This window comes from Eretmochelys imbricata, chromosome 10 (genome assembly GCF_965152235.1).
Source record: "Eretmochelys imbricata isolate rEreImb1 chromosome 10, rEreImb1.hap1, whole genome shotgun sequence".
NCBI lineage: Eukaryota > Metazoa > Chordata > Testudines > Cheloniidae > Eretmochelys > Eretmochelys imbricata.
This window is the reverse complement of record NC_135581.1, coordinates 13,103,553-13,131,081: the sequence shown is the minus strand read 5'-3', so window position 1 is coordinate 13,131,081 and position 27,529 is coordinate 13,103,553. Positions and strand designations below refer to the sequence as shown.

Sequence of the window (27,529 nt, the reverse complement as noted above, 5' to 3'; positions counted from 1 at the left end):
ATTTTTCACGCTCGTGTGTTGTTTTCAACTCCATTCCCATTATGGAAGTTAATGCAGTATAATTTATTGCAAAGAAAATAAGGTTAAACATGAAGATGGTATAAATTAATACAAATTCACATTATCTTGAGGTTTTAAAAGATGTCTTTTCCTTCTGTCTCTTTCTCTGCAAGCAGAAGGTACCAAGGTACCATCTGTCTAGATTTTTTCTAACATTTTTGCAGCCAAAGCCTATGCTACTTAATAAGCTTGCTATTTGACTAGGAAAACAAGGAATATGATACATAGGAAAGTTCCTCTCTTCTACTCCAGAGATTCATGGGTCAGCTTCACTGATTTATCCCCCCCTCATATTTATCAATGTTAAGAGTTCCTGATTAGCACACATCTGATCAGGTTGCTCCTAATACTCTCTCTCTCATGTACATTAAATGCTTTTTTTGCTGAACATTTGTTTATATGTATTCAAGCATCATGTTCCTAAACACACAATCAGTTGTGTATGTAAGTGTAAACCCACAATCCATATACCATAGAATGCCCGAGCTTTAAAAACGTTAAAAAATCATCTAGGCATGAGTTTAATAATTTTTCATTTACTAATTGCAGGTCCAAGGATATTCAGTAATTGTTAAAAGGAACAAACAGACCTAAAATTCTGCCATTTTCCAATCTGCAAGAAGGAACATTTGTGAAGAAACATTTGTGTACGTGCAATTCAACTACCATTAAGTTCAGAAAGGTCCTACATGATCTGAAACATTAATTTTCTCATTTGCCTTGTGCATGGCATCTTACAAATAGCAAATTTCTTAAACGGTTTACTTTTCTGTAACTGATAAATTTCAGCTAATTTCAAGCCTACTTGGTTTGGCTTCCATTCCATTTCCAAACAGTTTAAACATTTTATACAAAAAACAGTAAACCTCTTTCCAAATCCTTAAAATGCTTGTTGTAACCTCTGTGGAAATCCCAACAGTTTAACCATTTTGGCACTGAAAGTCAAAGCGTGAATACAGATGTAATCTTTCCAGCAGAGATCCTAACCATGGAATCTTACACAGGAGCAGTATCACCATTTATTTGTAACGGCACATCTTTTGAACTAAATGGATCACATTTATGCAATGAAAGCATGTCTTCTATCTTGGCTGATAAATCAGAAGAACACCAACAATACATTATTGGGCTTTTCTTATCATGCCTTTACACTATTTTCCTTTTCCCTATTGGCTTTGTGGGAAACATTCTGATTTTAGTTGTGAACATAAGTTTTCGGGAAAAGATGACTATTCCTGACCTGTACTTCATAAACCTTGCAGTAGCGGATTTGATTTTAGTTGCTGACTCCCTCATTGAGGTTTTTAATCTTGATGAAAAGTATTATGATATCACTATAATTTGCACTTTCATGTCTCTGTTCCTTCAGATCAACATGTATAGCAGCATTTTCTTTTTGACATGGATGAGTTTTGACAGATACATAGCACTTGCAAAAGTAATGAGGTCCAACATATTTCGTACTATGCAGCATGCTAGATTAAGCTGTGGCCTCATATGGATGGCATCTATCTCTGCAGCACTAGTGCCATTTACAGCTGTACATTTGCAGCACACTGGAGAGGTCTACTTTTGTTTTGCAGATGTAGAAGAAATCCAGTGGTTAGAAATAACCTTGGGGTTTATAATCCCCTTTGTGATCATCGGTCTTTGTTACTCATTAATTGTTCGAGTTCTTGTAAAAGCACACAAACACAGGAGTCTTCGACTACGGCGCCAAAAGGCTCTTCGAATGATTTTTGTAGTCGTCCTGGTTTTCTTTATTTGCTGGCTACCTGAAAATGTCTTCATTAGCGTTCAGCTTCTTCAAGAGAAAGGAAAGACTCTCTCTTCAGGCAACCAATCTTTTCGGCATGATTATCCCCTAACAGGACATATTGTAAACCTAGCAGCCTTTTCTAACAGTTGTTTGAACCCACTGATTTACAGTTTTCTAGGTGAAACTTTTAGAGACAAATTACGGTTGTATGTCGAACAGAAAACTAAAATGACAACGTTCAGTCGTTTTTGTCATGCTGCCCTAAAGTCAGTCATTCCTGACAGTAATGAGCAATCAGAAGTTTAATTTAGTAGTGCTGTATAAAAACATAACTGAAAATTGCACAAATATAGAACAAAATGCCTGCTACTAACAGTAAAATATAGGTATGTAGAATGCCCTGCTGAATATTGAAGGTTTATACTCTAAATATTTTTATGACAAGACTTTGATGTGGAAGAATACATTTTAGTCAGATTTATATTTAATCATCAACAGGATTACTAAAAACTGACTAATAAGGGGCCTTTAGTTTGCATTATACATGTATGAATGATAATTTATCAGGAAACGTTATCAGACTAGGCAGAATAGAGATAACTCGATTATCAGAGAATAGCTACTCTGCTGTCATATGCTAGGTGTTCCCATTTAAATAATGAAGCTGCCACAACAGTGGGAAAACTCATTACAACACATTGATGTGGAGATGCAGAAAAAAGTTATTGATTTACCATCCAAATATAGCCATTTGACAACTTTGCTAAGAACTACTGTGCTACACACAGGACTGTATATGCTTTCTGTTCTAACATACATTTCAGGCATTGATTTTTTTGTTTGTCTTAATGTAATATAGAACTAGGATGAAGATTTTTTTCCTCGTTTGTAATGTTCACATCAACGCTTCATCAAATCTGAAGTCACGCATATTTCCTCCTCATCTGTATTACCTTATCTCAGAGAATCCATCAAAACAAAATTCACTGCTTCACTTTATTTTTGAATATTGTCCATAGAAAAATCAGGGTCTTTTGTCACAAGCACAAACTACAGATTAAAGTGTCCTAATTATCGAAACTACTGCTATCTTCATTTTAATTTTTGTGTGTGTATGTATACGTATACACACACACACACACACACACACACAGACAAACACATTTACATCAGTCACTACGTTTAAATGAAAATTGAACCATTTTAATATTGTAACAATATTGGTCTTGGTTGTAAGAATGGAATATTGTTGTTTTTTTAAAAAAATACTTGCCTTCTACAAAAAAACGACAGTGTAAGAAACTCTCATTAAAATGTTGGAAGCCTCATTATTTTTGGAATCACACAATTTCTGTAACTGAGAAAATGATGAGCCATCAGGTCTTTTTCCAAATCCACTGGCCTTTCTGGATCTTAGATACCTGCTGGCTTCTTTGTGGATTTTCTCCTTCACAGAAAAGTCATATCAAGAAGAAATAAAAGGAGGAGTTACGCAGTGGATTGGGGTGGGGTGGGGAGGAAGAGAGACATATGACTTTTCCAAATTCTGCGAGCCTGGAAACTAATAAGTGAGCTTTGAACTCAGATGCCCTGACATATAGCATGTAACAGGTTACTGCAAAGCCTTCACACAAGGTGCTATCAAGTCTTAAAGATCACGTTAAGACCACTAAAAAAAACCCCATAAACATTAAATCAGAGCTGCACTGAAATATTACTTGTTATGTCTCTTGAAATGCACAGAAGACTACACATATAAAATCTCGCTATGTGCAGGCAGTTACACATGCAAATCTCTCCAAACTGAGATAAGAGCCCTTCATTCCTACTTCTCATGTATTCTACATCAGCATGGTTATGACATATGAACAAGTGTTTTTTAGATAATTTTAAAGAACATTTCTCATGAAATTACATTTCTTCTGAAATACCTGAGTTTCTTAATGGAAGCTGCAGTCACAAAGGACTTGACCTACAGGTGCCTAGGTACAACTGGGTGATGGGTGGATTAACAACACATTTAGCTAGACAGATATTCCTCAAATTGATTTACATGAAAACTGTATGTTGGTGTTTCCTATACCTGTTTGTTCTGGTGTTATTTGCATATTTTCGTCATCCACAGCATCTAAGGAACAATTTCACTTTTGCATATCTTTCCCGTGGGAGTGTGAATCCATCTCCTCTCAGGGAGGACGTCCGCTTTATCATACCTTCTACATGTAGAATGAGTTGCTATACAACACTTAGCAACAAATCTCCCATATTTCTGCTGTCTAACATGTGGTGTTTTGTCCTTTTCCCACCCACTTTCATCTCTGCAATTAACCAACATTATTCACCAGCTATGGATTTGTCAGTGTATATTAACTTCATCATGGAAAGATTGGCATTTCAACTGACATAGAATCAAAGGAATGGATTCTTCTCTCAGGTAAGCACTGCAAATGATAAAAGTCAGCCACATACAAAAATCATGCATGTACAAAAATCCTGGATTGTTCCTGGCAAGTGTCAAAATTACCAACATATCTTACCTGTAGTCAAAAAAAAAAAAAAACCCCAACCCAAACCAGAAACCAATATCATTAGATTTTATTTAAGCTCACAAGAGGATTGCCTATTCTGTTTTTGGAGGCCCAAAGGAATGTTTCTTCTTGTTATTCATGGATTGTAATTATATCTGTTGGATCTATGTGTTGGAAGAAGGCCTTTTCATCAGCAATAACAGATTATACAAAAAAGAGAAAGCATTTATGTTCAGAGATCTACCATGATAGCAAATATTAGCAGAGCTCCCCTTCCTGTGAATTAGCTGTTTCTACATGTAAAATATACTGGGAGATCGTAATCACATACTATTTACTCACCCAGTTCCAAAGGATGTCCCAACATGAGTATCATGTTCTAAACATGATAAATGTCTAACTTTGGACATAACTAATTTTTGACAATGTATCTTCAAAACTCTGAAAACTTTTTGTAGTCAGCTATTTTTAATGTTCAGATACCACAATGATACCTAGAAATATCTAGGCAGGTTAGATTGTTATAGAGTGAAAAAACAATGTGTAATGTCAGGAATGACAAAATATACAATTCCTCTTACTGCCATAATGTACCACATTTAGACCCAAAATTACAAGTATGCCTTACCAGGATAAAAAAAAAAAGCAGTTTTCTGCTGCCTACACATTTTAGCTCTGAATATAATTATGTGCTTCTTGAAATCCTAGCTATAGTTCTTCAATTACTCACTAAATAAAGTCCTCTGCTAGGGTGCAGAAACAGCTCACCTCCTCCCACCACTTCTCTATCTTCTGTTTTTTAAATTCATGTAAATGAAGTAACATTCACATACATGCCATTCAACTTCTATGTTTGCTTTACCATCTACAGCTGCAATTAAACATAATCTGCCTACACCATCACATATGGGATCAACTTGTTTCAGGAGTTCATCCATTTACAGAAAGGACAATAATTTGCCAAAGCAGGTTTCCCCTGCCCTTCTTTGAAGTTGGAAGGTGTGTTTATCATTAAGTATGAAGTGCTTTTGTGGGGGAGAAAAGGGGTACTCTGGGTTGTTCTCCCACTTTCTTCCTCAACATCACCTTTGAGTTCCACAATACAATGACCTGCTCTTTAGCCAAGGAAGGTAGGTCAAATCTCCAACTGGAGACCATTAACTCCGTTCCAAACACTAGATCATTTAAGAAAACATGCCTCCTCCTCACTTCCAGTTCACTCCCCCTACCAATCTTCAACTCCCTGAAAGAGAGACTGGGTTTAGGACTCAAATTCAGGTCTCCTGTATAGCAGGAACCAAAGATAAAAGTTATAAGTATTTTGCATCTGCTATTGATTTTGAAGGGAACTTTTACCTGCAGCAAGATTCTAGAGAATTTAGAAAAAATTTAAAGATATAAAACTTCATTATTTTAAACTACACCCATAATCTAACTGCAATATTTGTATTGCCAATTGTGTGAGGAGCAAACAACAATTTTTTGTGTCACTGGACAGACCTATCTTTTGTCAAAAAACAATTTTGCTTTAATCTAAATTAATTTAATTAGCAACTATTTCTAAGAACTATTAAATTTAATTTTAATTAATGCTTTTTATAAATTTAAACGCATTCCAGAAAATACTCTGAACAATTAGATTTCCACTGTAAAAAATAAAGGATGTCCCAACATGAGTATAAATTATCAAAAATCAAATTAAAAAATGTAAAATATAACTTCAAAGGTAACCACTCAAAATTCTGAATAATTTAATCTTTGGAAAGGACTTCATGGGCATTGCTAAAATGTTAGGTGGATGCTTCACAAACACTGTATATAAAATCTATGTACATTACAGGTGCTTAAATACCTTGCTGTATTGGGGCCTATATGAAGTGTCCGGAGACATGAAAAAAAAATACAGTATTACCGCTAACGGTATTATTTCAAAAGTTCCCAATGAATTAGGAGCAAGTCCCACAGAAAATAATCAATGAGACTTGTACTCCTAAGCCATGTACGGGCTTTTGAAAATCCCATCTTACACTAACAAACCTGTCTCTTGAATATGTTCAGTATTAGCAAATGCCAAATAAGGAGATAAACCAAAAGAGTGGTCCGTACAAATGAATGACACATCCAAATATGTTGTTTAGTGGAAGATTTATAATCAGAGATGAATAACTATAGATAAGTCACTAAAGCAATTGCCTCTGGCAGCTGTGCACAACCTTTTGTAGTGATAATCAAGGTGGACCATTTCCAGCAGTTGACAAGAACATGTGAGGAACCGTGGGGGGGGGGGGGGGATAAACAAGGGGAAATAGTTTTACTTTGTGTAATGATACATCCACTCCCAGTCTTTATTCAAGCCTAATGGAATGGTGTCCAGTTTGCAAATTAATTCCAATTCAGCAGTCTCTCGTTGGTGTCTGTTTTTGAAGTTTTCGTTGTTGAAGAATTGCGACTTTTAGGTCTGTAATCGAGTGACCAGAGAGATTGAAGTGTTCTCCTACTGGTTTTTGAATGTTATAATTCTTGAAGTCTGATTTGTGTCCATCTATTCTTTTACGTAGAGAATGTCCGGTTTGGCCAATGTACATGGCAAAGGGACATTGCTGGCACATGATGGCATATATCACATTGGTAGATGTGTAGGTGAACGGGCCTCTGATAGTGCGGCTGATGTGATTAGGCCCCATGACGGTGTCCATGAATAGATATGTGGACAGAGTTGGCAACAGGCTTTGTTGCAAGGATAGGTTCCTGGGTTAGTGTTTTTGTTGTGTGGTGTGTGGTTGCTGGTGAGTATTTGCTTCAGGTTGGGAGGCTGTCTGTAAGCAAGGACTGGCCTGTCTCCCAAGATCTGTGAGAGTGATGGGTCGTCCTTCAAGGGAGGTTGTAGATCCTTGATGATGCACTGGAGAGGTTTTAGTTGGGGGTTGAAGGTGACAGCTAGTGGTGTTCTGTTATTTTCATAGAATCATAGAATATCAGAGTTGGAAGGGACCTCAGGAGGTCATCTAGTCCAACCCCCTGCTCAAAGCAGGACCAATCCCCAATTTTTGCCCCAGATCCCTAAATGGCCCCCTCAAGGATTGAACTCACTACCCTGGGTTTAGCAGGCCAATGCTCAAACCACTGAGCTATCCCTCCCCCCATTTTCTTTGTTGGCCTGTCCTGTAGTACTTCTGGGTACTCTTCTGGCTCTGTCAATCTGTTTCTTCACTTCAGCAGGTGGGTACTGTAGTTGTAAGAATGCTTGATAGAGATCTTGTAGGTGATGTCTCTATCTGAGGGGTTGGAGCAAATGCGGTTGTATCGTAGAGTTTGGCTGTAGACAATGGATCGTGTGGCGTGGTCAGGGTGAAAGCTGGAGGCATGTAGGTAAGTATAGCAGTCAGTAGGTTTCCGGTATAGGGTGGTGTTTATGTGACCATCGCTTATTAGCACCATAGTGTCCAGGAAGTGGATCTCTTGTGTGGACTGGTGCCGGCTGAGGTTGATGGTGGGATGGAAATTGTTGAAATCATGGAGGAACTCCTCAAGGGCTTCTTTTCCATGGGTCCAGATGATGAAGATGTCATCTATGTAGCACAAGTAGAGTAGGGGCCTTAGGGGACGAGAGCAGCTAGAGCTCACTGGTCACCTGGTGCTGGTTCTACTCCTTTTTTCCAGCTGCTAAATTGCATTCAAGCTAAAAACACATTAAATACTTCCCCAGTACTACTTCAGTATGTAAGCAATTGCTGTAGTTAGCACAAATGTTATAGGACTGCAATAGGGAAGTGAGGTTGTCTGTGAAGTTGTGAATGGTAGAGGAGGTGGGTCCACAAGAATCTCTCTATTAAGTAGTAGTCCGCACTATGAAAAAGTATGAGAATCCATGATTTAAGAATTTAGGATCAGCTCTTTGATAGCCAAGTCAAAAAAAAATTTAAATGTGCATTAAAATCTAATACTATTTGACAGCAATTTCTACAGAAGTAGGAAAAATCTGAAATTTAAGTAAAGAAATCAGCTGTATGAAGCAGCTAATTTTGCTTTTTAATAATTATCCACCCTGGTAGCCCATTGGATTGGTTTGATTTTTGTTAAAAAAAAAAAAAAAAGGCAAATGAAATCAAACTTTTTTTTGTTAAACTTACAGCAAAAATATAGATACTTTATAAGAGTAAAACTATATTTCTAGCTGGTTTTAAAAGATTCCAAAAATGGCTTAAGGTCTTAACCAAGGTTAATGCAGCTAAATTTTTCCTCACTGGGGTGAGGGAGTGAGAGAACCTGGATTTGTGCAGGAAATGGCCTAACTTGATTATCATGCACATTGTGTAAAGAGTTGTCACTTTGGATGGGCTATCACCAGCAGGAGAGTGAATCTGTGTGGGGGGGGTGGAGGGTGAGAAAACCTGGATTTGTGCTGGAAATGGCCTAACCTGATGATTACTTTAGATAAGCAAGCTATTACCAGCAGGACAGGGGTGGAAGGAGGTATTGTTTCATATTCTCTGTGTATATATAAAGTCTGCTGCAGTTTCCACGGTATGCATCTGATGAAGTGAGCTGTAGCTCACGAAAGCTCATGCTCAAATAAATTGGTTAGTCTCTAAGGTGCCACAAGTACTCCTTTTCTTTTAATCTTCATTCAGATTTATAATTTAGGCATGCTTTTTTCAAAGGTGTTATCAAAACTATTTACATTGACATGTTACTCTAAACTTTTAATACTTGGCTTTAGGCCTCCTTTTAGCCTTCCTTCCCATCATTCAGTGATATGACAGAACGAGGAGCTAAGAATAAACAGCTACCTACTGAGCCAACCACGGTAGCTGACAACTGCAAAAGCACTGCAATTCTGCTTTGTTCTGAGAATCTGAGATAGCACAGCTTCATCTCATTATTTCCAGCTCTGCCACTCAAGTACTGCAAAACTACAGTATACTTTGATGAGCAGCTCTGGTGAATTTTGTAGCAGCATTAATGATAATGTGAGCCTCAGTTCTGGAGACTGTGAAGTAGCTTTGATAGTCTCCAGCAGAGCTGATGAACTCCAGTGCCCAATCCCATGGGCTACTTTCCAACCATTTTTTCCCCCCAAATTCCCATCTCCCTCCACATCATATTTTTAACAATATGTTCTTTTCCATGACAATCTTATAACATGGTTACAGAAAATAGATTTCTCCCCATACATCGATACATTTTGGAATATTTTTAATATACAGGATTTTCACTTAAAGACAATGCTGAAAATTATTTAGAATATGATTTTAAAGGTTTTTGAAAAAATATTTTGTGATAAACATTGTGATTTAAGAGTTTGGAGAAGGATGCACTATTAACTAGAAATATTTACAATAATGCTTTGCAAGTTCAAATAAATAGAATTCTAAATAGGGATGGTCTTAGCATTGGGTACAATCCATTATTTAAAGAAATTCTGCTTAGCTTTTTACTTCTGTATTTACTAATAACTACTGTGATGATTTGTTTCAGAGTAGCAGCCATGTTAGTCTGTATCCGCAAAAAAGAAAAGGAGTACTTGGCTTATGCTCAAATAAATTTGTTAGTCTCTAAGGTGCCACAAGTACTCCTTTTCTTTTTGTGATGATTTGGAGAATCTGTCTATGCACAACTTACCACAATTTCATAACATCAACCAGAATTCATATCATTTGTGAAGTCAGTCATATTCTATCAGGGCTGTGTTCAGGTATCTTAGTAGTCCCCGATTAGGGACAACAGAAAGTAGTTAAACCTTGATGGCTCCCATTCAAATTGGGAGTGTTTTAGGACAATGGGATGGCCACATCCTAAGTAAAACCAATTTTCTCCAACTTCTCTGCAAAAGAGAGTGGGGTTGGGAGAGTGGAAAATCCCCAGAGAACAAAGATCACACATTAACACTGGGTTTTAGAGACTGCAAGGCCTGGGGGGGGGGGGGGAGAGGAGAGAAATCGGAAGAATTCACAGAGACAAGTATCAGAGGGGTAGCCATGTTAGTCTGTATCCACAAAAACAAAGAGGAGTCTGGTGGCACCTTAAAGACTAACAGATTTATTTGGGCATAAGCTTTCGTGGGTAAAAAACCCCACTTCTTCAGATGCATGGAATGAAAATTACAGATACAGGCATAAATATACTGGCACATGCAGAGAAGGGACTTACCTTACAAGTGGAGAACCAGTGTTGATAAGGCCAACTTTCTCCACTTGTAAGGTGACTCTTCAAGTTGGGCCCTCTAACAGAGGGCATGCTTTCATAGCAGAGTGTCCTCCTTTCTTAACTACAGGACAAGCTGATAAAGGGGGAGGAAACTGGATGCAGAGGAAAGAGAGACTCCATGATTCAAAAGAGAAGCCATGTGCAAAAGGTACTGCCCTCCTAGAGCAGTGTTTCTCAAATGTGGCCACCAGGGGTTTTTCTTGTAGTCACAGCCTTCTGAGCTGTGATTGGGTGGGTGGGGGGGCGGGAGAGAAGTGGCAAAATAGCAGCCCCTCCCTGTTGCTCCTGGATGCACCGCCTTGGTGTTGGTTACTAGGGCCACCAGCAGGGGTTGGACCCTGCCCCCCTCCGGAGACACCTGGGGCACAACGCTGGAAGCAGGCAGACAGTAAGTTCCCCACCTTCCCAGGGGCAGTGGGGCTCAGGCTTTGGTCTTCAGCCCTGGGGAGGCAGGGCAGCACGCTCTGGCCATGGAGCTTCAGGCTCTAGCCCTGGGCTCCAGCCCTGGGCTACGGCTGTGTGGCAGCAGGCCCCATGCTCCATCCGCACAGCCTTGGGCTCCATCCCCAGGCCCTGTCTGTGGAGCTTCGGGATCTAGACACAGGGATTCAGGCTCCAACCCACAAGTATTTTAGGAAAAAATATGAGAGCGGCCACCAGCAAGAGTTAATGGCCGCACTCTGAGGCCATCAAAAATTTAGTCCTGAGAACCCCCGTCCTAGAGGACTCTGACATGAACCCAAAGAATGCACAAGAGTGGTGAGGAAATGGAGGCAGAGAAATATATACAGGTATTTTATTATTTTGTCTAGATCTGTACATTTCTTATGCTAGCTAACATAAAGAGCTATTTGTTTTTGGAACCGTTACAATGCTTGTGTCTCTATTTGCTTCCACTATCACATGTCCCTGGAGAGGTGAACTGTAAACCTACATTTCCCACAAGGTTGGAGCTCTGAAAGAGGATGTGCTAAAGCTACTGGGGACTGGGAAGTCTGAGGAGTCAGCACTTGTCCTGCGTGCCTGCCTGGGTCAGCAGGACCATGAAGTCCTATTGTCATGAAGTGATAACAGAGTCTGGGCCCAGGAAGCGTGCAACAGGTGCCACGGAAAGAGACAGTGTTGCAGCCTAATGTTGTGATATCCGGATGAGAGAGCTTTACCAGCTTTGTGACAATTACACTCAAAATATACATAAAGACCATTCCACTGTTTAAATTAAACAATTTTTGTTTAAAAATCCCCAGACTGCTTGACTAGTAAGTGCAGTCACTGGTAATTGTTAAAAGTTTGGCAAATTACTAGGAAAATGTGTTTTGGGAAGACAGACAAAAGAAGGAGAAAGAAACAGTGTCGAGAATCGAAGAAGTTGACTTCCTTTGGAGTTGGGATGGGAGTTTTTTGATGGAAGGCCAAATATATCAAATATATCCCTAACACAAAAGGTCGGGATAAATTCATTTCTTACCTCAGCACAGGATATACCTCCTGTTTTAGGCCTTCTCTCAACAGAGGCAGCAACATAATGGCCATCAAGTGTTATCATCCTTGCCATAGAGTTCTCCCACATAGGAAGTGCTATAAAACTTCACCGAAGAAGGAGCAGCGGAGATAGTCCTCACCTGAATACTGATACAGTTTAATTCTTGTATTCTGGTGCCTGGACACCACAGTAATAAGAGTGCTAGGTATGGAGGAGAGGAAAAGAGAGCACGTACAAATACAGAAATAAGTACCACGTGTGGGTGTAAAGGCATCCCGATCATCTACCTGTAGATTAAGTAGCAATAGAAAGGCAGAGTTAAGGATGCGTGTGGCAACAATTTTAAAATTTCTTGGCTTTCAAATATCAATAATAACTGAAGTCATAAAGTTTACTTCTGACATCATTACAATCTTAATGTAATTATGCTTTTTGTGTAGGTATTCATAATAAAAGGAAACTGTTTATATAGTGAAACTTTGATTTGTTGATCTAGTTATGAATCTAACCCTGAGTTTGATTTGGTTCTAGCTGTGGGCCAGATTATCAGTTACTGGGACAAGTGCTGGATTTCTTGAAACTGATTGTGCATTCCAAAATTTTATGCACAATCAGTAAAGGGAGATGGACTATAACACAGTCACTCTTAATATGTTGTCCACACTATGGAAAAAGTTTGAGACTCTGAATTGTAGCCCATCAGGTTTTGTTTTTAGATTAGGTGAAATTATTAATTGAAAATTAGATTAATTATGAATTTAGGTCTTGTTTCCATTTGTAAATTGCTCATGAGTTGATCCATTTTTTTTGCTGGCATCCTTTTGTCTACGAGAGACGGTGGGAACTGCAGCCTATGATGTAGATGGTTTGCAATGTCTCATGTGACTGAATAGGCCAATCCAAGATTTGCATGTTCTTTGGCAGTTATTGCAAATATATCTTGGTTGGGAGCTGCTTGCTTCCTATGGGCTCTTTTCTCTTCAAGCTGGAGGAGCCAGCTCCTGTCATGGATTTTGATACCCTGATGGAGACAATGGCGCCACTTGTTACGATCACTTGCCAAGATTTCCCATTGGTCAGGATCAATTCCAAATTCCTTCATATCTCGCTTGGGACGTCCTGTTGTTCTTGCTCCTTCTGATAGCTCCCCGCATAGCATGTCCTTGGGTATGCATCCATCTTCCAACCTCAGATGGCCCAGCCAGTGCAGTCGTCTTTGCTTGAGCAGGGCTGTCACAATTGGTAAATCTGCCCTTTGAAAAACCTCTCCATTGGTGACTTTATCTTGCCATTTGATGTTGAATATGCAGTGTAAACAACATAGGTGGAAACTGTTCAACCTTTTCTCCTGATGAGCCTAAGTTGCCCATGTTTCCCCACCATACATGAGAATGCTGAGGACGCAAGCTTGGTACCCTAGCATTTTGGTCTTGACAGTAAGCTTTGAGTTGTTCCATGCCCTTTTAGTTAGTCTGCTAAAGGTGGTGGCAGCCTTTCCAGTGCAAACACTTAGTTCTTCATCCAGTCCGAGGTTGGTAGTCACAGTAGAACCTAAACAGCTGAACTTTTGGGCTACTTCTAGCTGGTTTGCATTTAAGGTAATTGAAGGATCTTGTGGAATCCCCTGTCCTAATACAACTGTTTTCTTGATGCTGATGGTGAGAGCAAATGCCTGACAGGTACTTGAAAAGTTCTTGTAATAGATCTTCATTGTGGGCAGAATCATCAGCTAATAGAAGTTCCCTGTTTAGCACCTTTTTGACTTTGGTCCTTGATTTGAGTCGGGACAGATTGAAGTGTTTCCCATTTGATCTTGTGTGGAGATACACTCCATCTTTCATGACCTTAAACGCAGAGTTCAAGAGTACTGGGAAGAAGATTCCAAAGAGTGTAGTGGCAAGAACAAATCCTTGCTTCGCTCCGCTTTTCATCTCAAAGTTGTCCGAAGTGATCCGTCAAGCTGGACAGTTGCTCTCATGTTGTTGTGGAATGAATGCTTAAGACTTAACAGGGTTGATGGACATCCTATCTTTTCTAGTCTTGCAAATAGACCTGCTCTGCTGACTGTGTCGAATGAATCATAGAATATCAGGGTTGGAAGGGACCTCAGGAGATCATCTAGTCCAACCCCCTGGTCAAAGCAGGACCAATCCCCAAGTTTTGCCCCAGATCCCTAAGTGGCCCCCTCAAGGATTGAACTCACAACCCTGGGTTTAGCAGGCCAACGTTCAAACCACTGAGTTATCCCTCTCCCCTCTTCATGAGCCATGGCATTAGGCTGGGTCCCCAGAGATAACTATAGGCATTTCAACATCTCCAACGGTTATTTTCTGGTCTGGAAAGTAAGTCCCTTGCTGCAGCTGTTCATACAGACCAGAGTTCCTGAAGATGCGAGCGTCATGTACCTTTCCCGGCCATTCCACATTGATGTCAGTGAAACGTCCCAGGTGATCCACCAGTGCTTGCAGCACCATTGAAGAGTACCCTTTGCAGTTTATGTACTGGCTGCCCTGGTGGTCTGGTCCCAAGATAGGGATATTCATTCCGTCTATGCTTTAGTTAGGTCCACAAAGGCGATGTACAATGGTCGGTTTTGCTCTCTGCACTTTTCTTGGAGTTGTTGCAGAGAAAATATCATATCTATAGTTGATTTTCCAGCCCTGAATCAGCATTGTGATTCAGGGTAGACACGATTCGCCAGCTGTTGTAGGCAGACTAAGACTACTTTTACGAAAGCTTTTCCTGCTATGCTTAGAGGTGAGATACCCCTGTAGTTGATGCAGTTGCCCTTTTCACCTTTATTTTTATACAAAGTGATGCTGTTTGCATCACGCATCTCATCCTCTTTCCAGCACTTAAGTAGCAGCTGATGAAGATATGGTAATAGGCTGTCTTTCCCACACTTGAGGATTTCCGCTGGGATGCCATCTTTTCCAGGAGCCTTGCCACTTGATAGCAAATCAGTGGCCTTGCTTTGCTCTTCTACAGTGGGCTCCACACGTAGCTCTGGCATGACCTGTAGAGTTGGTATTTGGTCCAGTGATTTGCTGGTAATGTTTCTTTCTTATGCGTATAGCTCTGAATAGTGTTCAACACAACGAGAAAACTGCTTGCTTTTATCTGTAATGATTTCACCACTGTGCGATTTGAGAGGAGCAACCTTGTTGTCAGTGGGACCTAGAGCTTTCTTCAGGCCGTCATCCATGATTTTGAGGTTTCCTTTGCCTGAGGCTGTCTGTATCTCTTCATGGAGCTTGATCCAGTAATGATTTGCACAGTGTCTGCTTGCTTGCTGTACCTCGGTTTTTGCATGATCCATTTAGGGTTTTTTTATATGTAGGTATTTACTAATAGTCTGAACAAAATTTGCAAACTAGAAATAAATTCACTATTATTTGTGTTGTTTTAGGAGAATATGAAGCTTCCTCTACAATCATTGGTGGTCAAACAACACAGCAAGTTCTTACATGGAAAAATAATACTAGGAAAGTATAAAACTTTTTTAGCTTACTGTATTGTGATTGAGAACTGGAAACATGGAGAGCCAGCATCATGTGACCAGTTAGCTCTCTACAGACAACCAGCAAGTGCTCCAGTGAGCCATAGTTTGCAAACCACTCAGTTATAGTAATGCAACTTACATACTGCAAGAACTTCTCTGAAATAACATCTGACACTTTGCAAGCCTTCAAAAACTTGATATCCTTACAACATGGTTCAAATCACATCTTGCAAACCATATGTCTCTATTTCCCTGTAATACCTCAGGGCTTTGTAATGGGGCCATTACAGTACTTTCCACTGACATGTTTCCCACTTGCTTCACTTTTCCATCATTATAGTATAACCCCGTCATGGTGATTACACACCATGCACTTTTTTCCTCTCTCTGCTTTGGTTGCAGCCTCTGTTCTGCTGCAGTGTCTGGCAAAGATTTAGGATTAGATAGCTCCACATTTTCTAAACCTCAATTTGGAAAGATTGAAATAATGTTGGCTGGTTTGTGACATGTGTCTGTGATGCCTGTAGCAATTTCCAGACTTCAGGCAGTCAGCTTTTGCAGAGGGAGAACGAGATAATGAAGTGCAGCAAGCAGCCAAGGGCAGGCAGCTACTGACAAAAATAAGGGGGAAGGGCTCACAAGAGTTGGCAGCTACTTGACCGAGTCCAACTAATCTTTGGAATTAAACTCCAATGTCCCTATTTAAGGAAAAAAACACTTTTACTGCACCTTGAATTTAAAAGGGTACAATTATTTTAGAAAAAATCCTTTAGGAAATATAGGAACCCTGACGACTCCGGTTGGCACCAAGCTGCCAACTGGGTCATTAAAAGTCAGGTTGGCTATGCAGTGGAGGCCTTGAGCTAAGGCAGGCTCCCTACCTGCCCTCGCTCCGCACAGCTCCTGGAAGCAGCCACCGGGTCCCTGCGGCCCCTAAGCACTGGGGCAGCCAGGGACTGGGAGGTTCCACGCGCTGCCCCCACCCTCAGCGCCAGCTCCACAGCTCCCATTGGCCGGGAACCGTGACCACCACACAGAGCCGCATGGCCACCCATGTGCCTAGAGGCCATGGGGACCTGGCAGCCACATCCTTGGAACCGCAGTAAGCCGCCGGGACCCTGCCCCCCTACCCCCTACCCCAGCCAGCCCAGAGTCCCCTCCTGCGTCCCAACCCCTCATCCCCCACCCTACCCCAGAGCCCGCATCCCCCAGCTGGAGCCCTCACCCCTCTTACACCCCAACTCCCTCCTGTGTCCCAAACCCCTCAGCCGGAGCCCTCACCCCCTGCACCCCAACTCCCTGCCCCAGCCCAGAGCCCACTCCTGCACCCCAACCCCTCATCCCCAGCCCCACCCCAGAGCCTGCACCCCCAGCCCAAAGCCCGTAACACCCCTCCCCTCCCCCCGACCCCAGCTCCCTGTCCCAGCCCAGTGAAAGGGAGTGAGGATACGGAAGAGTAAGCGACAGAGGGAGGGGGTTGGAGTGAGTGGGAGGCGGGGCCTCGGAGAAGGGGCGGGGCAGGGGTGATTGGTTTTGTGTGATTAGAAAGTTGGTAACCCTAGGAAATCACAGAACTACAGGCCTCTACCCAAAACATCGGAAAATATAGACATGAGCATAGCCATGATTACAATAACTTTAATCAAGAGAAAAAACCAGCAATCCCTCACCTGTTCCAAAGAGAATCAGAAAAGAGAAAAAGACAAAACAGCAAGTAACAAAAGGGGGGCCTCATCCAAAGCCAACTGAAGTCAATGGAAAGACTCCCACTGACTTTAATGGGTACAGCTCAGGCCTAAAGTGGGTAAATATGAGAAACAAAGTTTCTGTTCTTTACAATATAAGAAAAAAATATGAACTAGGCAGAATGTTACTAGCTAATAAAGGCTCAATTTTTCACATACTTGACCATTTTTCTCTATATTGTATATAGAATCTCTGATTATTCTTGAAGGGGTCTGGTACTACCCCGTGGCTACAGCCTCTTGACAAGTTTTCATGTGATTTAAATGGTGCCTGGTGTGAAGGTTGAGGATCTCTCGAGGCATCTAGATAGACTTATGTGTAGTGCTGGGGAGAAGCTGGTGGTCGTGGCACATATAGGTACCAATGACGTAGGGAAGGGTAGGAGAGACGTCCTGGAGGCCAAATTTAGGCTGCTAGGAAAGAGACTGAAATCCAGGACCTCTAAGGTGGCATTCTCAGAAATGCTACCAGTTCCACGCGCAGGGCCAGGTGGGCAGGCAGAGCTTCAGAGTCTCAATGCGTGGATGAGACGATGGTGTAGAGAGGAGGGGTTTAGATTTATTAGGAACTGGGAAAACTTTTGGGATATACAGGAAGGATGGGCTCCACCTAAACCAAAGTGAATCCAGACTGTTGGCACTTCACATTAAAAAGGTTGTAGAGCAGTTTTTAAACTAAGAGATGGGGGGGAAAGCTGATTGCTGCAGAGGCACTAGTGGATCGGACAGAGACTTCTCTTAGAGGAGTCTATTGACAGAGATTCTCTACGTTTTAATCAGGAGGAGGGGATGGAAGAGGATAAAGCGTGGGCCAGATCAAACGAGAAACATTCATATAAAGAATCTGACACATCAGAAAAGGGCAGACAAATAAGCAGTGATAAGTTTTTAAAGTGCTTGTACACAAATGCTAGAAGTCTAAATAATAAGATGGGTGAATTAGAGTGCCTTGTGTTAAAGGAGGATATTGACATAATAGGCATCACAGAAACCTGGTGGAGAGAGGACAATCAATGGGACACAATCATTCCGGGGTACAAAATATATCGGAAGGACAGAACAGGTCGTGCGCGGGGGGGAGGGGGAGGGGAGTGGCACTATATGTGAAAGAAAAGGTAGATTCAAATGAAATAAAAATTTTAAATGAATCCACATGTTCCATAGGATCTCTAAAGGATAGTAATTCCGTGCTCTAATAAGAATATAACAGTAGGGATCTATTATCGACCACCTGACCAGGACAGAGATAGTGACGATGAAATGCTAAGGGAGATTAAAGAGGCTATCAAAATAAAAAACTGAATAATAGTGGGGGATTTCAATTATCTCCATATTGACTGGGTACATGTCACCTCAGGACAAAATGCAGAGACAACATTTCTCGATACTTTAAATGATTGCTTCTTGGAGCAGCTGGTACAGGAACCCACAAGGGGAGAGGCAACTCTCAATCTAGTCCTGAGTGGATCTGGTCCAAGAGGTAACTATAACAGGACCGCTTGGAAATAGTGACCATAATATAACAACATTTAACATTCCTGTGGTGGGAAGAACACCTCAACAGTCCAACACTGTGGCATTTAATTTCAGAAAGGGGAACTATGCAAAAAATGAGGAGGTTAGTTAAACAGAAATTAAAAGGTACAGTGACTAGAGTGAAATCCCTGCAAGCTGCATGGACACTTTTCAAAGACATCATAATAGAGGCTCAACTTAAATGTATACCCCAAATTAAAAAACATAGTAAAAGAACTAAAAAAGAGCCACCGTGGCTTAATCACTATGTAAAAGAAGCAGTGAGAGATAAAAAGGCATCTTTTAAAAAGTGGAAGTCAAATCCTAGTGAGGTAAATAGAAAGGAGCATAAACACTGCCAAATTAAATGTAAAAATGTAGTAAGAAAAGCCAAAAACTCAAAAGGTAATAACAAAATGTTTTAAGTACATCAGAAGCTGGAAGCCTGCTAAACAACCAGTGGGGCCCCTGGACGATCGAGATACAAAAGGAGCACTTAAAGATGATAATGTCATCACAGAGAAGCTAAATGAATTCTTTGCTTCAGTCTTCACAGCTGAGGATGTTAGGGAGATTCCCAAACCTGAGCCATCTTTTGTAGGTGACAAATCTGAGGAATTGTCACAGATTGAAGTATCACTAGAGGAGGTTTTGGAATTAATTGAGAAACTTAACAGTAACAAGTAACCGGGACCAGATGACATTCACCGAAGAGTTCTGAAAGAACTCAAATGTGAAATTGCGGAACTATTAACTACGGTTTGTAACCTGCCCTTTAAATCAGCTACCGTACCCAATCACTGGAAGATAGCTAACATAACGCCAATATTTAAGAAGGGCTCTACAGGTGATCCTGGCAATTACAGACTGGTAAATCTAACGTCAGTACCGGGCAAATTAGTTGAAACAATAGTAAAGAATAAAATTGTCAGACACATAGAACAGCATAAATTGTTGCGCAAAAGTCAACGTGGCTTCTGTAAAGGGAGATCATGTCTTACTAATCTATTAGAGTTCTTTGAGGGAGTCAGCAAACATGTGGACAAGGGGGATCCAGTGGACATAGTGTACTTAGATTTCCAGAAAGCCTTTGACAAGGTCCCTCACCAAAGGCTCTTATGTAAATTAAGTTGTCATGGGATAAGAGGGAAAATCCTTTCATGGATTGAGAACTGCTTAAAAGACAGGGAACAAAGGGTAGGAATAAATGGCCAGTTTTCAGAATGGAGAGGGGTAACTAGTGGTGTTCCCGAAAGGGTCAGTCCTAGGACCAATTCTATTCAACTTATTAATAAATGATTTGGAGAAAGGGGTAAACAGTGAGGTGGCAAAGTTTGCAGACGATACTAAACTACTCAAGATAGTTAAGACCAAAGCAGACTGTGAAGAACTTCAAAAATATCTCACAAAACTAAGCGATTGGGCAACAAAATGGCAAATGAAATTTAATGTGGATAAATGTAAAGTAATGCATGTTGGAAAAAATAACCCCAACTATACATACAATATGATGGGGGCTAATTTAGCTACAACTAATCAGGAGAAAGATCTTGGAGTCATCACGGATAGTTCTCTGAAGACGTCCATGCAGCGTGCAGCGGCAGTCAAAAAAGCAAACAGGATGTTAGGAATCATTAAAAAAGGGATAGAGAATAAGACGGAGAATATCATATTGCCCTTATATAAATCCATGGTACGCCCACATCTTGAATACTGCGTACAGATGTGGTCCCCTCATCTCAAAAAAGATATACTGGCATTGGAAAAGGTTCAGAAAAGGGCAACTAAAATGATTAGGGGTTTGGAACGCGTCCCATATGAGGAGAGATTAAAGAGTCTAGGACTTTTCAGCTTTGAAAAGAGGAGACTAAGGGGGGATATGACAGAGGTATATAAAATCATGAGTGGTGTGGAGAAAGTGAATAAGGAAAAGAGCATGAGGTTGTGGCCCTGACCATCTTGGCTAATAGCCACTGATGGACATATCCTCTTTTTTTTAACCCAATTATACTTTTGGCCTTTGCAACATCCCCTGGCAACAAGTTCCACAGGTTGAATGTGTATTGAGTGAAGAAATACTTCCATATGTTTATTTTAAACCTGCTGCCTATTCATTTCATTGGGTGGACCCTGGTTCTTATGTTATGTGAAGGGGTAAATAATTCTCTATTCACTATCTCTACAATACTCATGATTTTATAGACCACTATCATACCTCATTGGCGTATCTAGGGCTGCTTCTCAGATAGTAATCTGAACTTAATGTCACCCCTTAATTTTGATAATGAATCTCAGAAACCACTATATCATTTCACCAGGAATCCATCCTGTTGAATTATTTTACCTTTCCTAGGAACACTTGTAAAATAAATAAGAATTATTTCTGCCTCTAACTGCTGTTCCCTCATACTATTCCTACTCTTATTAAGAAATGGTAAATCTAATACTCTTAAAATTCCTGAGAAAGCATTTCTGTTCTACTGACCTGCATAATATAACAGATAAACATTTGGTAAGCATTCACTAATTTTGCTTGGTTCCAAGACTACCATCTGATGCACAAGTTATTTCATTTATCTATCTTATTATTCATTAATAGCTAAAACAAATATGACCCAATCTTTTCACCTCACTCATGTTATTTAGTTTATAGATGCAGAATTTTTTTTTCTGCCTCTTTAGGGGATATCAAATTATATTTACATATCAAGCAAAATAGTTCTCCATGGGTTTCTTATTTATACTATGGAACTTTTCCAATCTTCCCTCCCCCTCAAACCTTTTAAAATTTTAATACATATAATTTGTCCCCTAATAAAAATCTTTAATACAGATTCCCCTACAACACAAAGATAAAATATTGGGGGGAGGAAAATATGGCCTTTGGTAAAATCAGCAAAACTGAAATCTCTCAGTAAGTAAATTACATTTTACAAGTTTGTTTTGCCAACAACTTAATGTTAACAAAATTGTATCAAGAGTAACAGCCAAGCAACAAGAAGATTCTGACTCATAATACAGTGTCTTACATTGGGTATATGTCCAACTCTCAAGCCCAGTCAAGGAAACCTGTTTTTGTATGCACAGCTGTCCTCATTTCATCCCATACTGGGATGAGGCACCTTGACTGCCATCTTTTTAATCTCCTCTAGCAAACTTACTGCTTAAATCAACTCTCCACTAAAAACCGTGGCCAATGCAAGTTGCGTTGTCAGACAGCTACCAAGCCTGTATATCAGTTGGGCACTTTCATACTTGGCTGCTTGGGTCTGCACTGCATGTACGCACCAGAAGTGCTTGTATCGACATAAAGCATGGTGCACCATGAGTAGGTATCCCAGTGCGCCACATGCTGCTATCTGGTACAATGCCTTTTGGTAAATTTGCACAATGCGTTGTGATACTAATGACTTGCTCAGTGATCTCCAAGCGCTTAGGGTCAAGCTCGCAGCATGCAACTTTCTTCATCCCATAATGCCACTCATATCCCACAATTTTCACACCATTTTCCCCCCCAAAGATCCCACAAAACCCCACAGCGCTTTTGGGTGAATGCCATCTCTTACAGAAGTCTGGAGCCCACAGAGCTCTGCACTATTCTCATAACATCACAGATACAGGACACATGATTCTCCTGTATTTGTAGACCAGCAGGAAGTACCCCAGCACTGGGAGACGTGACAATTACTTTTAAGGACATAGGAAATAGCCAAAAAACAATTCACGGTGGTTGGTGGCATTCACAGAGCAGCTGCAGACAGTGGAGCACCACTTCTGTGCCTGAGAAATGACCCGACTGGTCGGATTGCATCATAATGCAGGTTTGGGACAACAAGCAGTAGCTGAAGAACTTTCAGATGCAAAAGGCCACATTCTGGATTTGTGTGCTGATCTCATCCTAACCCTCCAACTTATGGACAGCAGAACGAGAGCTGCACTGACAGTAGAAGAGTAAGTGGAAAGAAGCTTGCAATGCTGGATTGCTACTAGTCAGTGGGAAATCATTTTGGAGTTAGAAAACCCACAGCGCGGGTCATTGTCATGCAAGTGTGTAGGGCAATTAATGTCTCCTGCTACAAAGGACTGAGAGTCTCAGCAACGGGCAAGAAACCGTGGATGGATTTGCAGCAATAGGATTCCTGAACTGCTGTGGGGCCATAGATGGCATGCATATCCCTATTTAGGCACCAGCCCACCTTGTCACAGAGTACATCAACAGAAAGGGCTACTTTTCTATGGTTATGCAAGCATTGGTGAATCCCCAGGGACACTTCACCAGTACCAATGTGAGACAGTCACAAAATGTGCATGACACCCGCATCTTTAAGAACACAGAACTGTTCAGAAAGCTGCAAGGAGGGACATTCTTTTCCGACAGGTGGATTACCATTAGCAAAACTGAAACGCAATTAAGAATTCTATGGGACCCGGCTTGCCCCTTGTTCCCCTAGTTATGAAGCCATACATTGGCCATCTCAACAGATTCAACTACCGGCTCAGCATGTGTAAAATGACAGTTGAATGTGCCTTTGGTAGACTGAAGCCACACTGGATGGGTTTACATACAAGATTGGATCTCAGTGACAAAAATATCCCAACGGTTATAGCTGCCTGTTGCGTTCTACATAATATCTATGAGGCAAAGGGGGAAAGCCACTGCCAGGCTGTAGGGGGAGCAGCTGTCTGCTGACTTTGAACAGCCAGATACAAGGGCCATTACAAGAACCCAATGTGGAGCTATGTAGTTGATGGAGGGTTTGAAAGATCACTTTAAACAATCAACCATGGTAGTGTTCTGTGCTGGAGTGTTCTCTTGGTCTAGAGCTTTGGGTGCTGTTAAGAACTGTGTGTGTTCACTGTACACAGGATAGCTTCTTTCAGCTATGAATTATGTGGTGCTTGGTTTATATTTACAAGCTCTGTTTTCTTTGACTACCTCTGCAATATTTGTTGTGAACTAAGATAGATTATGTGATTACCCAAAAACAAAATTTTATTTAGTGGGGAAAACACAGTGCAGGAAAGTAATGTGCAAAAAATACCACAGGCAACGTTCTACAATCTTTTTTAATAAAGGGGGTGAACATTTGAAATTAGAAAGGAAGTGGACATTTATGTCCACTTGGAGTACACAAATGTAGTCCATTGTGGCTAAACATACAGCAACCATGGTTCTCACAGGTCAGTGTATGTGAAGCTGTGGTTTTCCTTGCTGTGCCCCGTGACCTCATATGTTATGTTGGGGGATGTAGGCATCAGTGACTATGGGGTTCTCCAAGGACTGCAAAGGGTGGAGAGTCTGGAATTTTTTAACCTGTAGGTCAACCTGGATCTGCAGTGTTTGTGTTTCCTGTCTGAAAAGACCCATTATGTCCTGGTGCGTTTCCCTCTCTTAGTCCAGTTGGGACTCCTGGGACGTTTTTCCTGTCCTTTTTCCTTCTCCAGGTAGCCAGTCACATTGGCTTCCAACTCCTTTGTTCACGGTCCGATGCAGGAGTGGCTTGCAGGATCTTGTAGAACATGTCCTCCCTCGTCCTCTTCTTTCTCCTCCTCATCAGGGTCAGGTGTTCTGCTGGCAGGGAGAGGACATTCCTCAAGGCCACCAAACCACAGATGTACCATTGGATTTACAGTCACAAGAGATAGGAAAAGATAAGTTTCAGAACTCCCTTCCCTTATTCCTATAAAGGCTTTTAATAAATGCTTATTGACACTTCAGTTTGGGAGTGCCTCAGCACTGTTCTCCAGGACCACCCATAGTGACTATGGCCCAGCAGAGGCGAGGGTGTATGTGTGGACTTTCTATTACATGAAACAAAAAAATTTCAGTCCCTCTTCCATGAGTACAAGCATAATGCAATGTCACTGAGTATGGACGCTATTTTCCATAGGCGATTTTAGCTGATATCTAACTCCTAAGGGTCACAAGAGCACAGACAACACAGCTGTGTACTAGCATCCAAAACCCATCTTGGGCCACATGCCACAAGACTTTTTACTGCAATGATGCCAACCAAAGTCATCACTTAGCAGGGTGGGAAGTGTCCTGCTGCGAAGGAAGAAATAATGCAGCCATAACTAGAAACCTTTGAAAGAGGGTTACAGACTATCTCCGTGAAAGCTTCATCAAGATCTCGCAGGAGGATAAAAGGGACATCCCTATGTACATAAACGAAGTCTTCGGAAGCTCCTTAACCCCTGCCTAATCCAACAGGAGAATGCAACGCAGTTGCCAATTCCACCTCTATTTGTTGTACCTCTACCTTTTCTCATACAAATAAAACAATGAAATGTAGATATCTTTGCCTTGTTAACTTGGGGATGGGCCAGGCACCATCTTTAAACTTAAAACATTGTAAGGAAAAAATGCATGCACACTTACCCGAGTCCCCTTCCCTTTCACCAGGCTCATCCATGCTCTCCAGGCAGGACTGACTAAACTGCAGTCTCAAACGGGTCCTGGCTTGCACCATGGCTGGTTTTCCCCCATCACTTCTCTTCACCTCCTTCTCCTCACTGTTCATGGCAGGGATCTCTGTCTTGGGTTCCTCCAAGGAATCCACAGTGGTCTGCAGGGTTCTGGTGGGGTCTCCGTCAAGCATGGTATGCAGTTACTTGTAGAAGTGGCAGGTCTGTGATGAAGCACCAGATCTATTGTTGCACTTCCTGGCCTTGTGGTATCCCTGGAGAAGTCCCTTTGCTTTCAGGCAGCACTGCTGCTGATCCCAGTTGTACCCCTTTACCTGCATCCCCCATGCAATCTGCTCATAGAGGTCCACGTTACTAGGACTGGTCCACAGCACTGCTTGCATAGCCTTTTCTCCCTAAAGGCCCAGGAGATCCAATATCTCCTGTCTGCTCAAGGGCAAGTCTAGTGCATGGAGTCAGCGTAGTTGGTTGGGCCATTGCACATTTCAAGGGTGAGCTGCTAGGTGTGCTTGCTAAGCAGGGCAATCAGGAAAAGGCATTTCAAAAACACTTGGGGGGGGGGAATTTAAAGGGGAACGGGGGAGGAGGCTTCCAGGTTCTGTTGCCCCTGGATAGTGGAGTTTATCAGAGTAGTCACTATCATGGGGAATGCTGCTGGAAGACTGTTAGGGTCAACCCAAGTCATGCAGTGTCCACACTCACAGTGCGTCAACCTCAGTAGGTTGACCACGGCTCTACGCTGTTCAAGGACATGGTTTTACAGCATCACTGTAGCAGGACACTTACATCTGCTGGAGACAAATTTGAGAGTAGATCCATGCACAAATACATCAACACAAGGCAGCTTATATCAAGCTATCTTTGCAGTGTAGATAAGGCCTGTATCTCTTGCAGAACTGAGTATCTTTTGGCAATTTAACCATGAGGTAAGCAAATACCGCTTACCCAAGCTGGGTGGTGTGGAGGGAACCTTCCCTCTGCTTATAGCAGAGAAAGGGGAGCTTTGTACCTCACTCCCCATTATTTTAACTCCCTGCTTGCTAACTACATGAAAGTAGTCATGACTGTATGAAAGTAAAGAGAGAAAACTAATCAAACATGATTAAGAGAAAATACCTGGTAGAATGAAACAGCTTTTCAGTTAATACCTAATGAGAAATACTTAATTCCTTTAAACATTACTAAGACGCACACTAAATATGTTTATACCAAAAACAGTTGGAGATGTGAGCTGTTTGCCTGGGAAAACCATCTTCAAAGTAGCAACTGTTTTCCCAGCTGTGAATACCCTTTTCCTGGGAAATATGTTCTTACCATTACAAAAATAATTTTCAAAGGAATGTAAAATTATTCAGGCTAATCTATGCATAGCAGTATTTCAGAGACAGATTTTTTGCACTTTCTTGAACTTGTCTGTTTACAAAAGGCCTAATATTCTTTATAAACTTTTCAGTGTCAATGAGACTTCACAGTTTTAAAAAATAAATAAACACACTGTGAATTAATTTAGCAAAAGAATTTAGAGATTTTTTAAATAACTCATTCTCCCTCTCTCAGCACATCTGGACTGATGTACTACTTCCCCCCAGAAACAAGCGAAGAATGAAATGAAGACAATACTGAAGCATATGCTACAGGATCAAGAGTGGTAGTTGATGACTGAGTGAGTGAAGGAAGAGCTGGAACTAGCATCCCTATGCAGCAATGCTTCTAAAGGTTTTACATAGGAGCTGATATGAGCCACGTATCGGTATCAAGGCAATAGGAACCTCGCCTTGGACCATCTCACTTGCAGTTACAGAAAGAGAATATAACAAGCCATGGAAGGGGAAACACTTCTTTTGAAGGTTACAAAATAAGCCTCATATTAAAGGGGATAGAATAGCAGAAGAATAGGAGAGTTGTAGATGATTTGCAGACAAACTCATTAAGCTCTCACAATGCTTTTAGTATGAATTAGTGAGGTGACAAAAGGACTGAATACGCTCTGATAGAGTAGCCTCCCTCTGAAAGTATAACCTTAATTGTCTGTCAGATTCATTAAACATGTTCATTACTCTGCCACCGGTAACCTAGGGTACCTAATCACTGGCAACATGTTCACCACCACCACACAGGTAGCTCTTCAGCTATCCACCAATATCATGCCTTTATTTCCACAGCTCAATGAATATAGCTTTATACATAGATCTTTCCATCATTATACTGAAAATAGTGACATTAAGCAATTACTTATGGGGTTTTTGTTATTGTGCTGCTATTTAATAGAAATAACTCTCCACTGGCCTTTGTAATAACCCC

At 41.2% G+C, this 27,529-nt stretch overlaps 2 protein-coding genes across 4 annotated transcripts in view; one reads left to right on the top strand and one right to left on the bottom strand.

Annotated features, from left to right (window-relative positions):
* Window positions 1-27,529, bottom strand: part of CHLSN (cholesin) — a 194,609-nt gene that overhangs the window by 157,008 nt on the left and 10,072 nt on the right. The window lies entirely within an intron of this gene.
* GPER1 (G protein-coupled estrogen receptor 1) lies at window positions 744-2,125 on the top strand. Its single transcript, XM_077828623.1, has one exon. It carries the CDS (start codon window positions 1,049-1,051, stop codon window positions 2,123-2,125), a length of 1,077 nt encoding a protein of 358 aa, XP_077684749.1. The 5' UTR covers window positions 744-1,048.

Excerpts from the sequence above, each read along its gene's own strand:
- GPER1 (XM_077828623.1), top strand. The coding sequence starts at position 1,049 with ATGGAATCTTACACAGGAGCAGTATCACCATTTATTTGTAACGGCACA.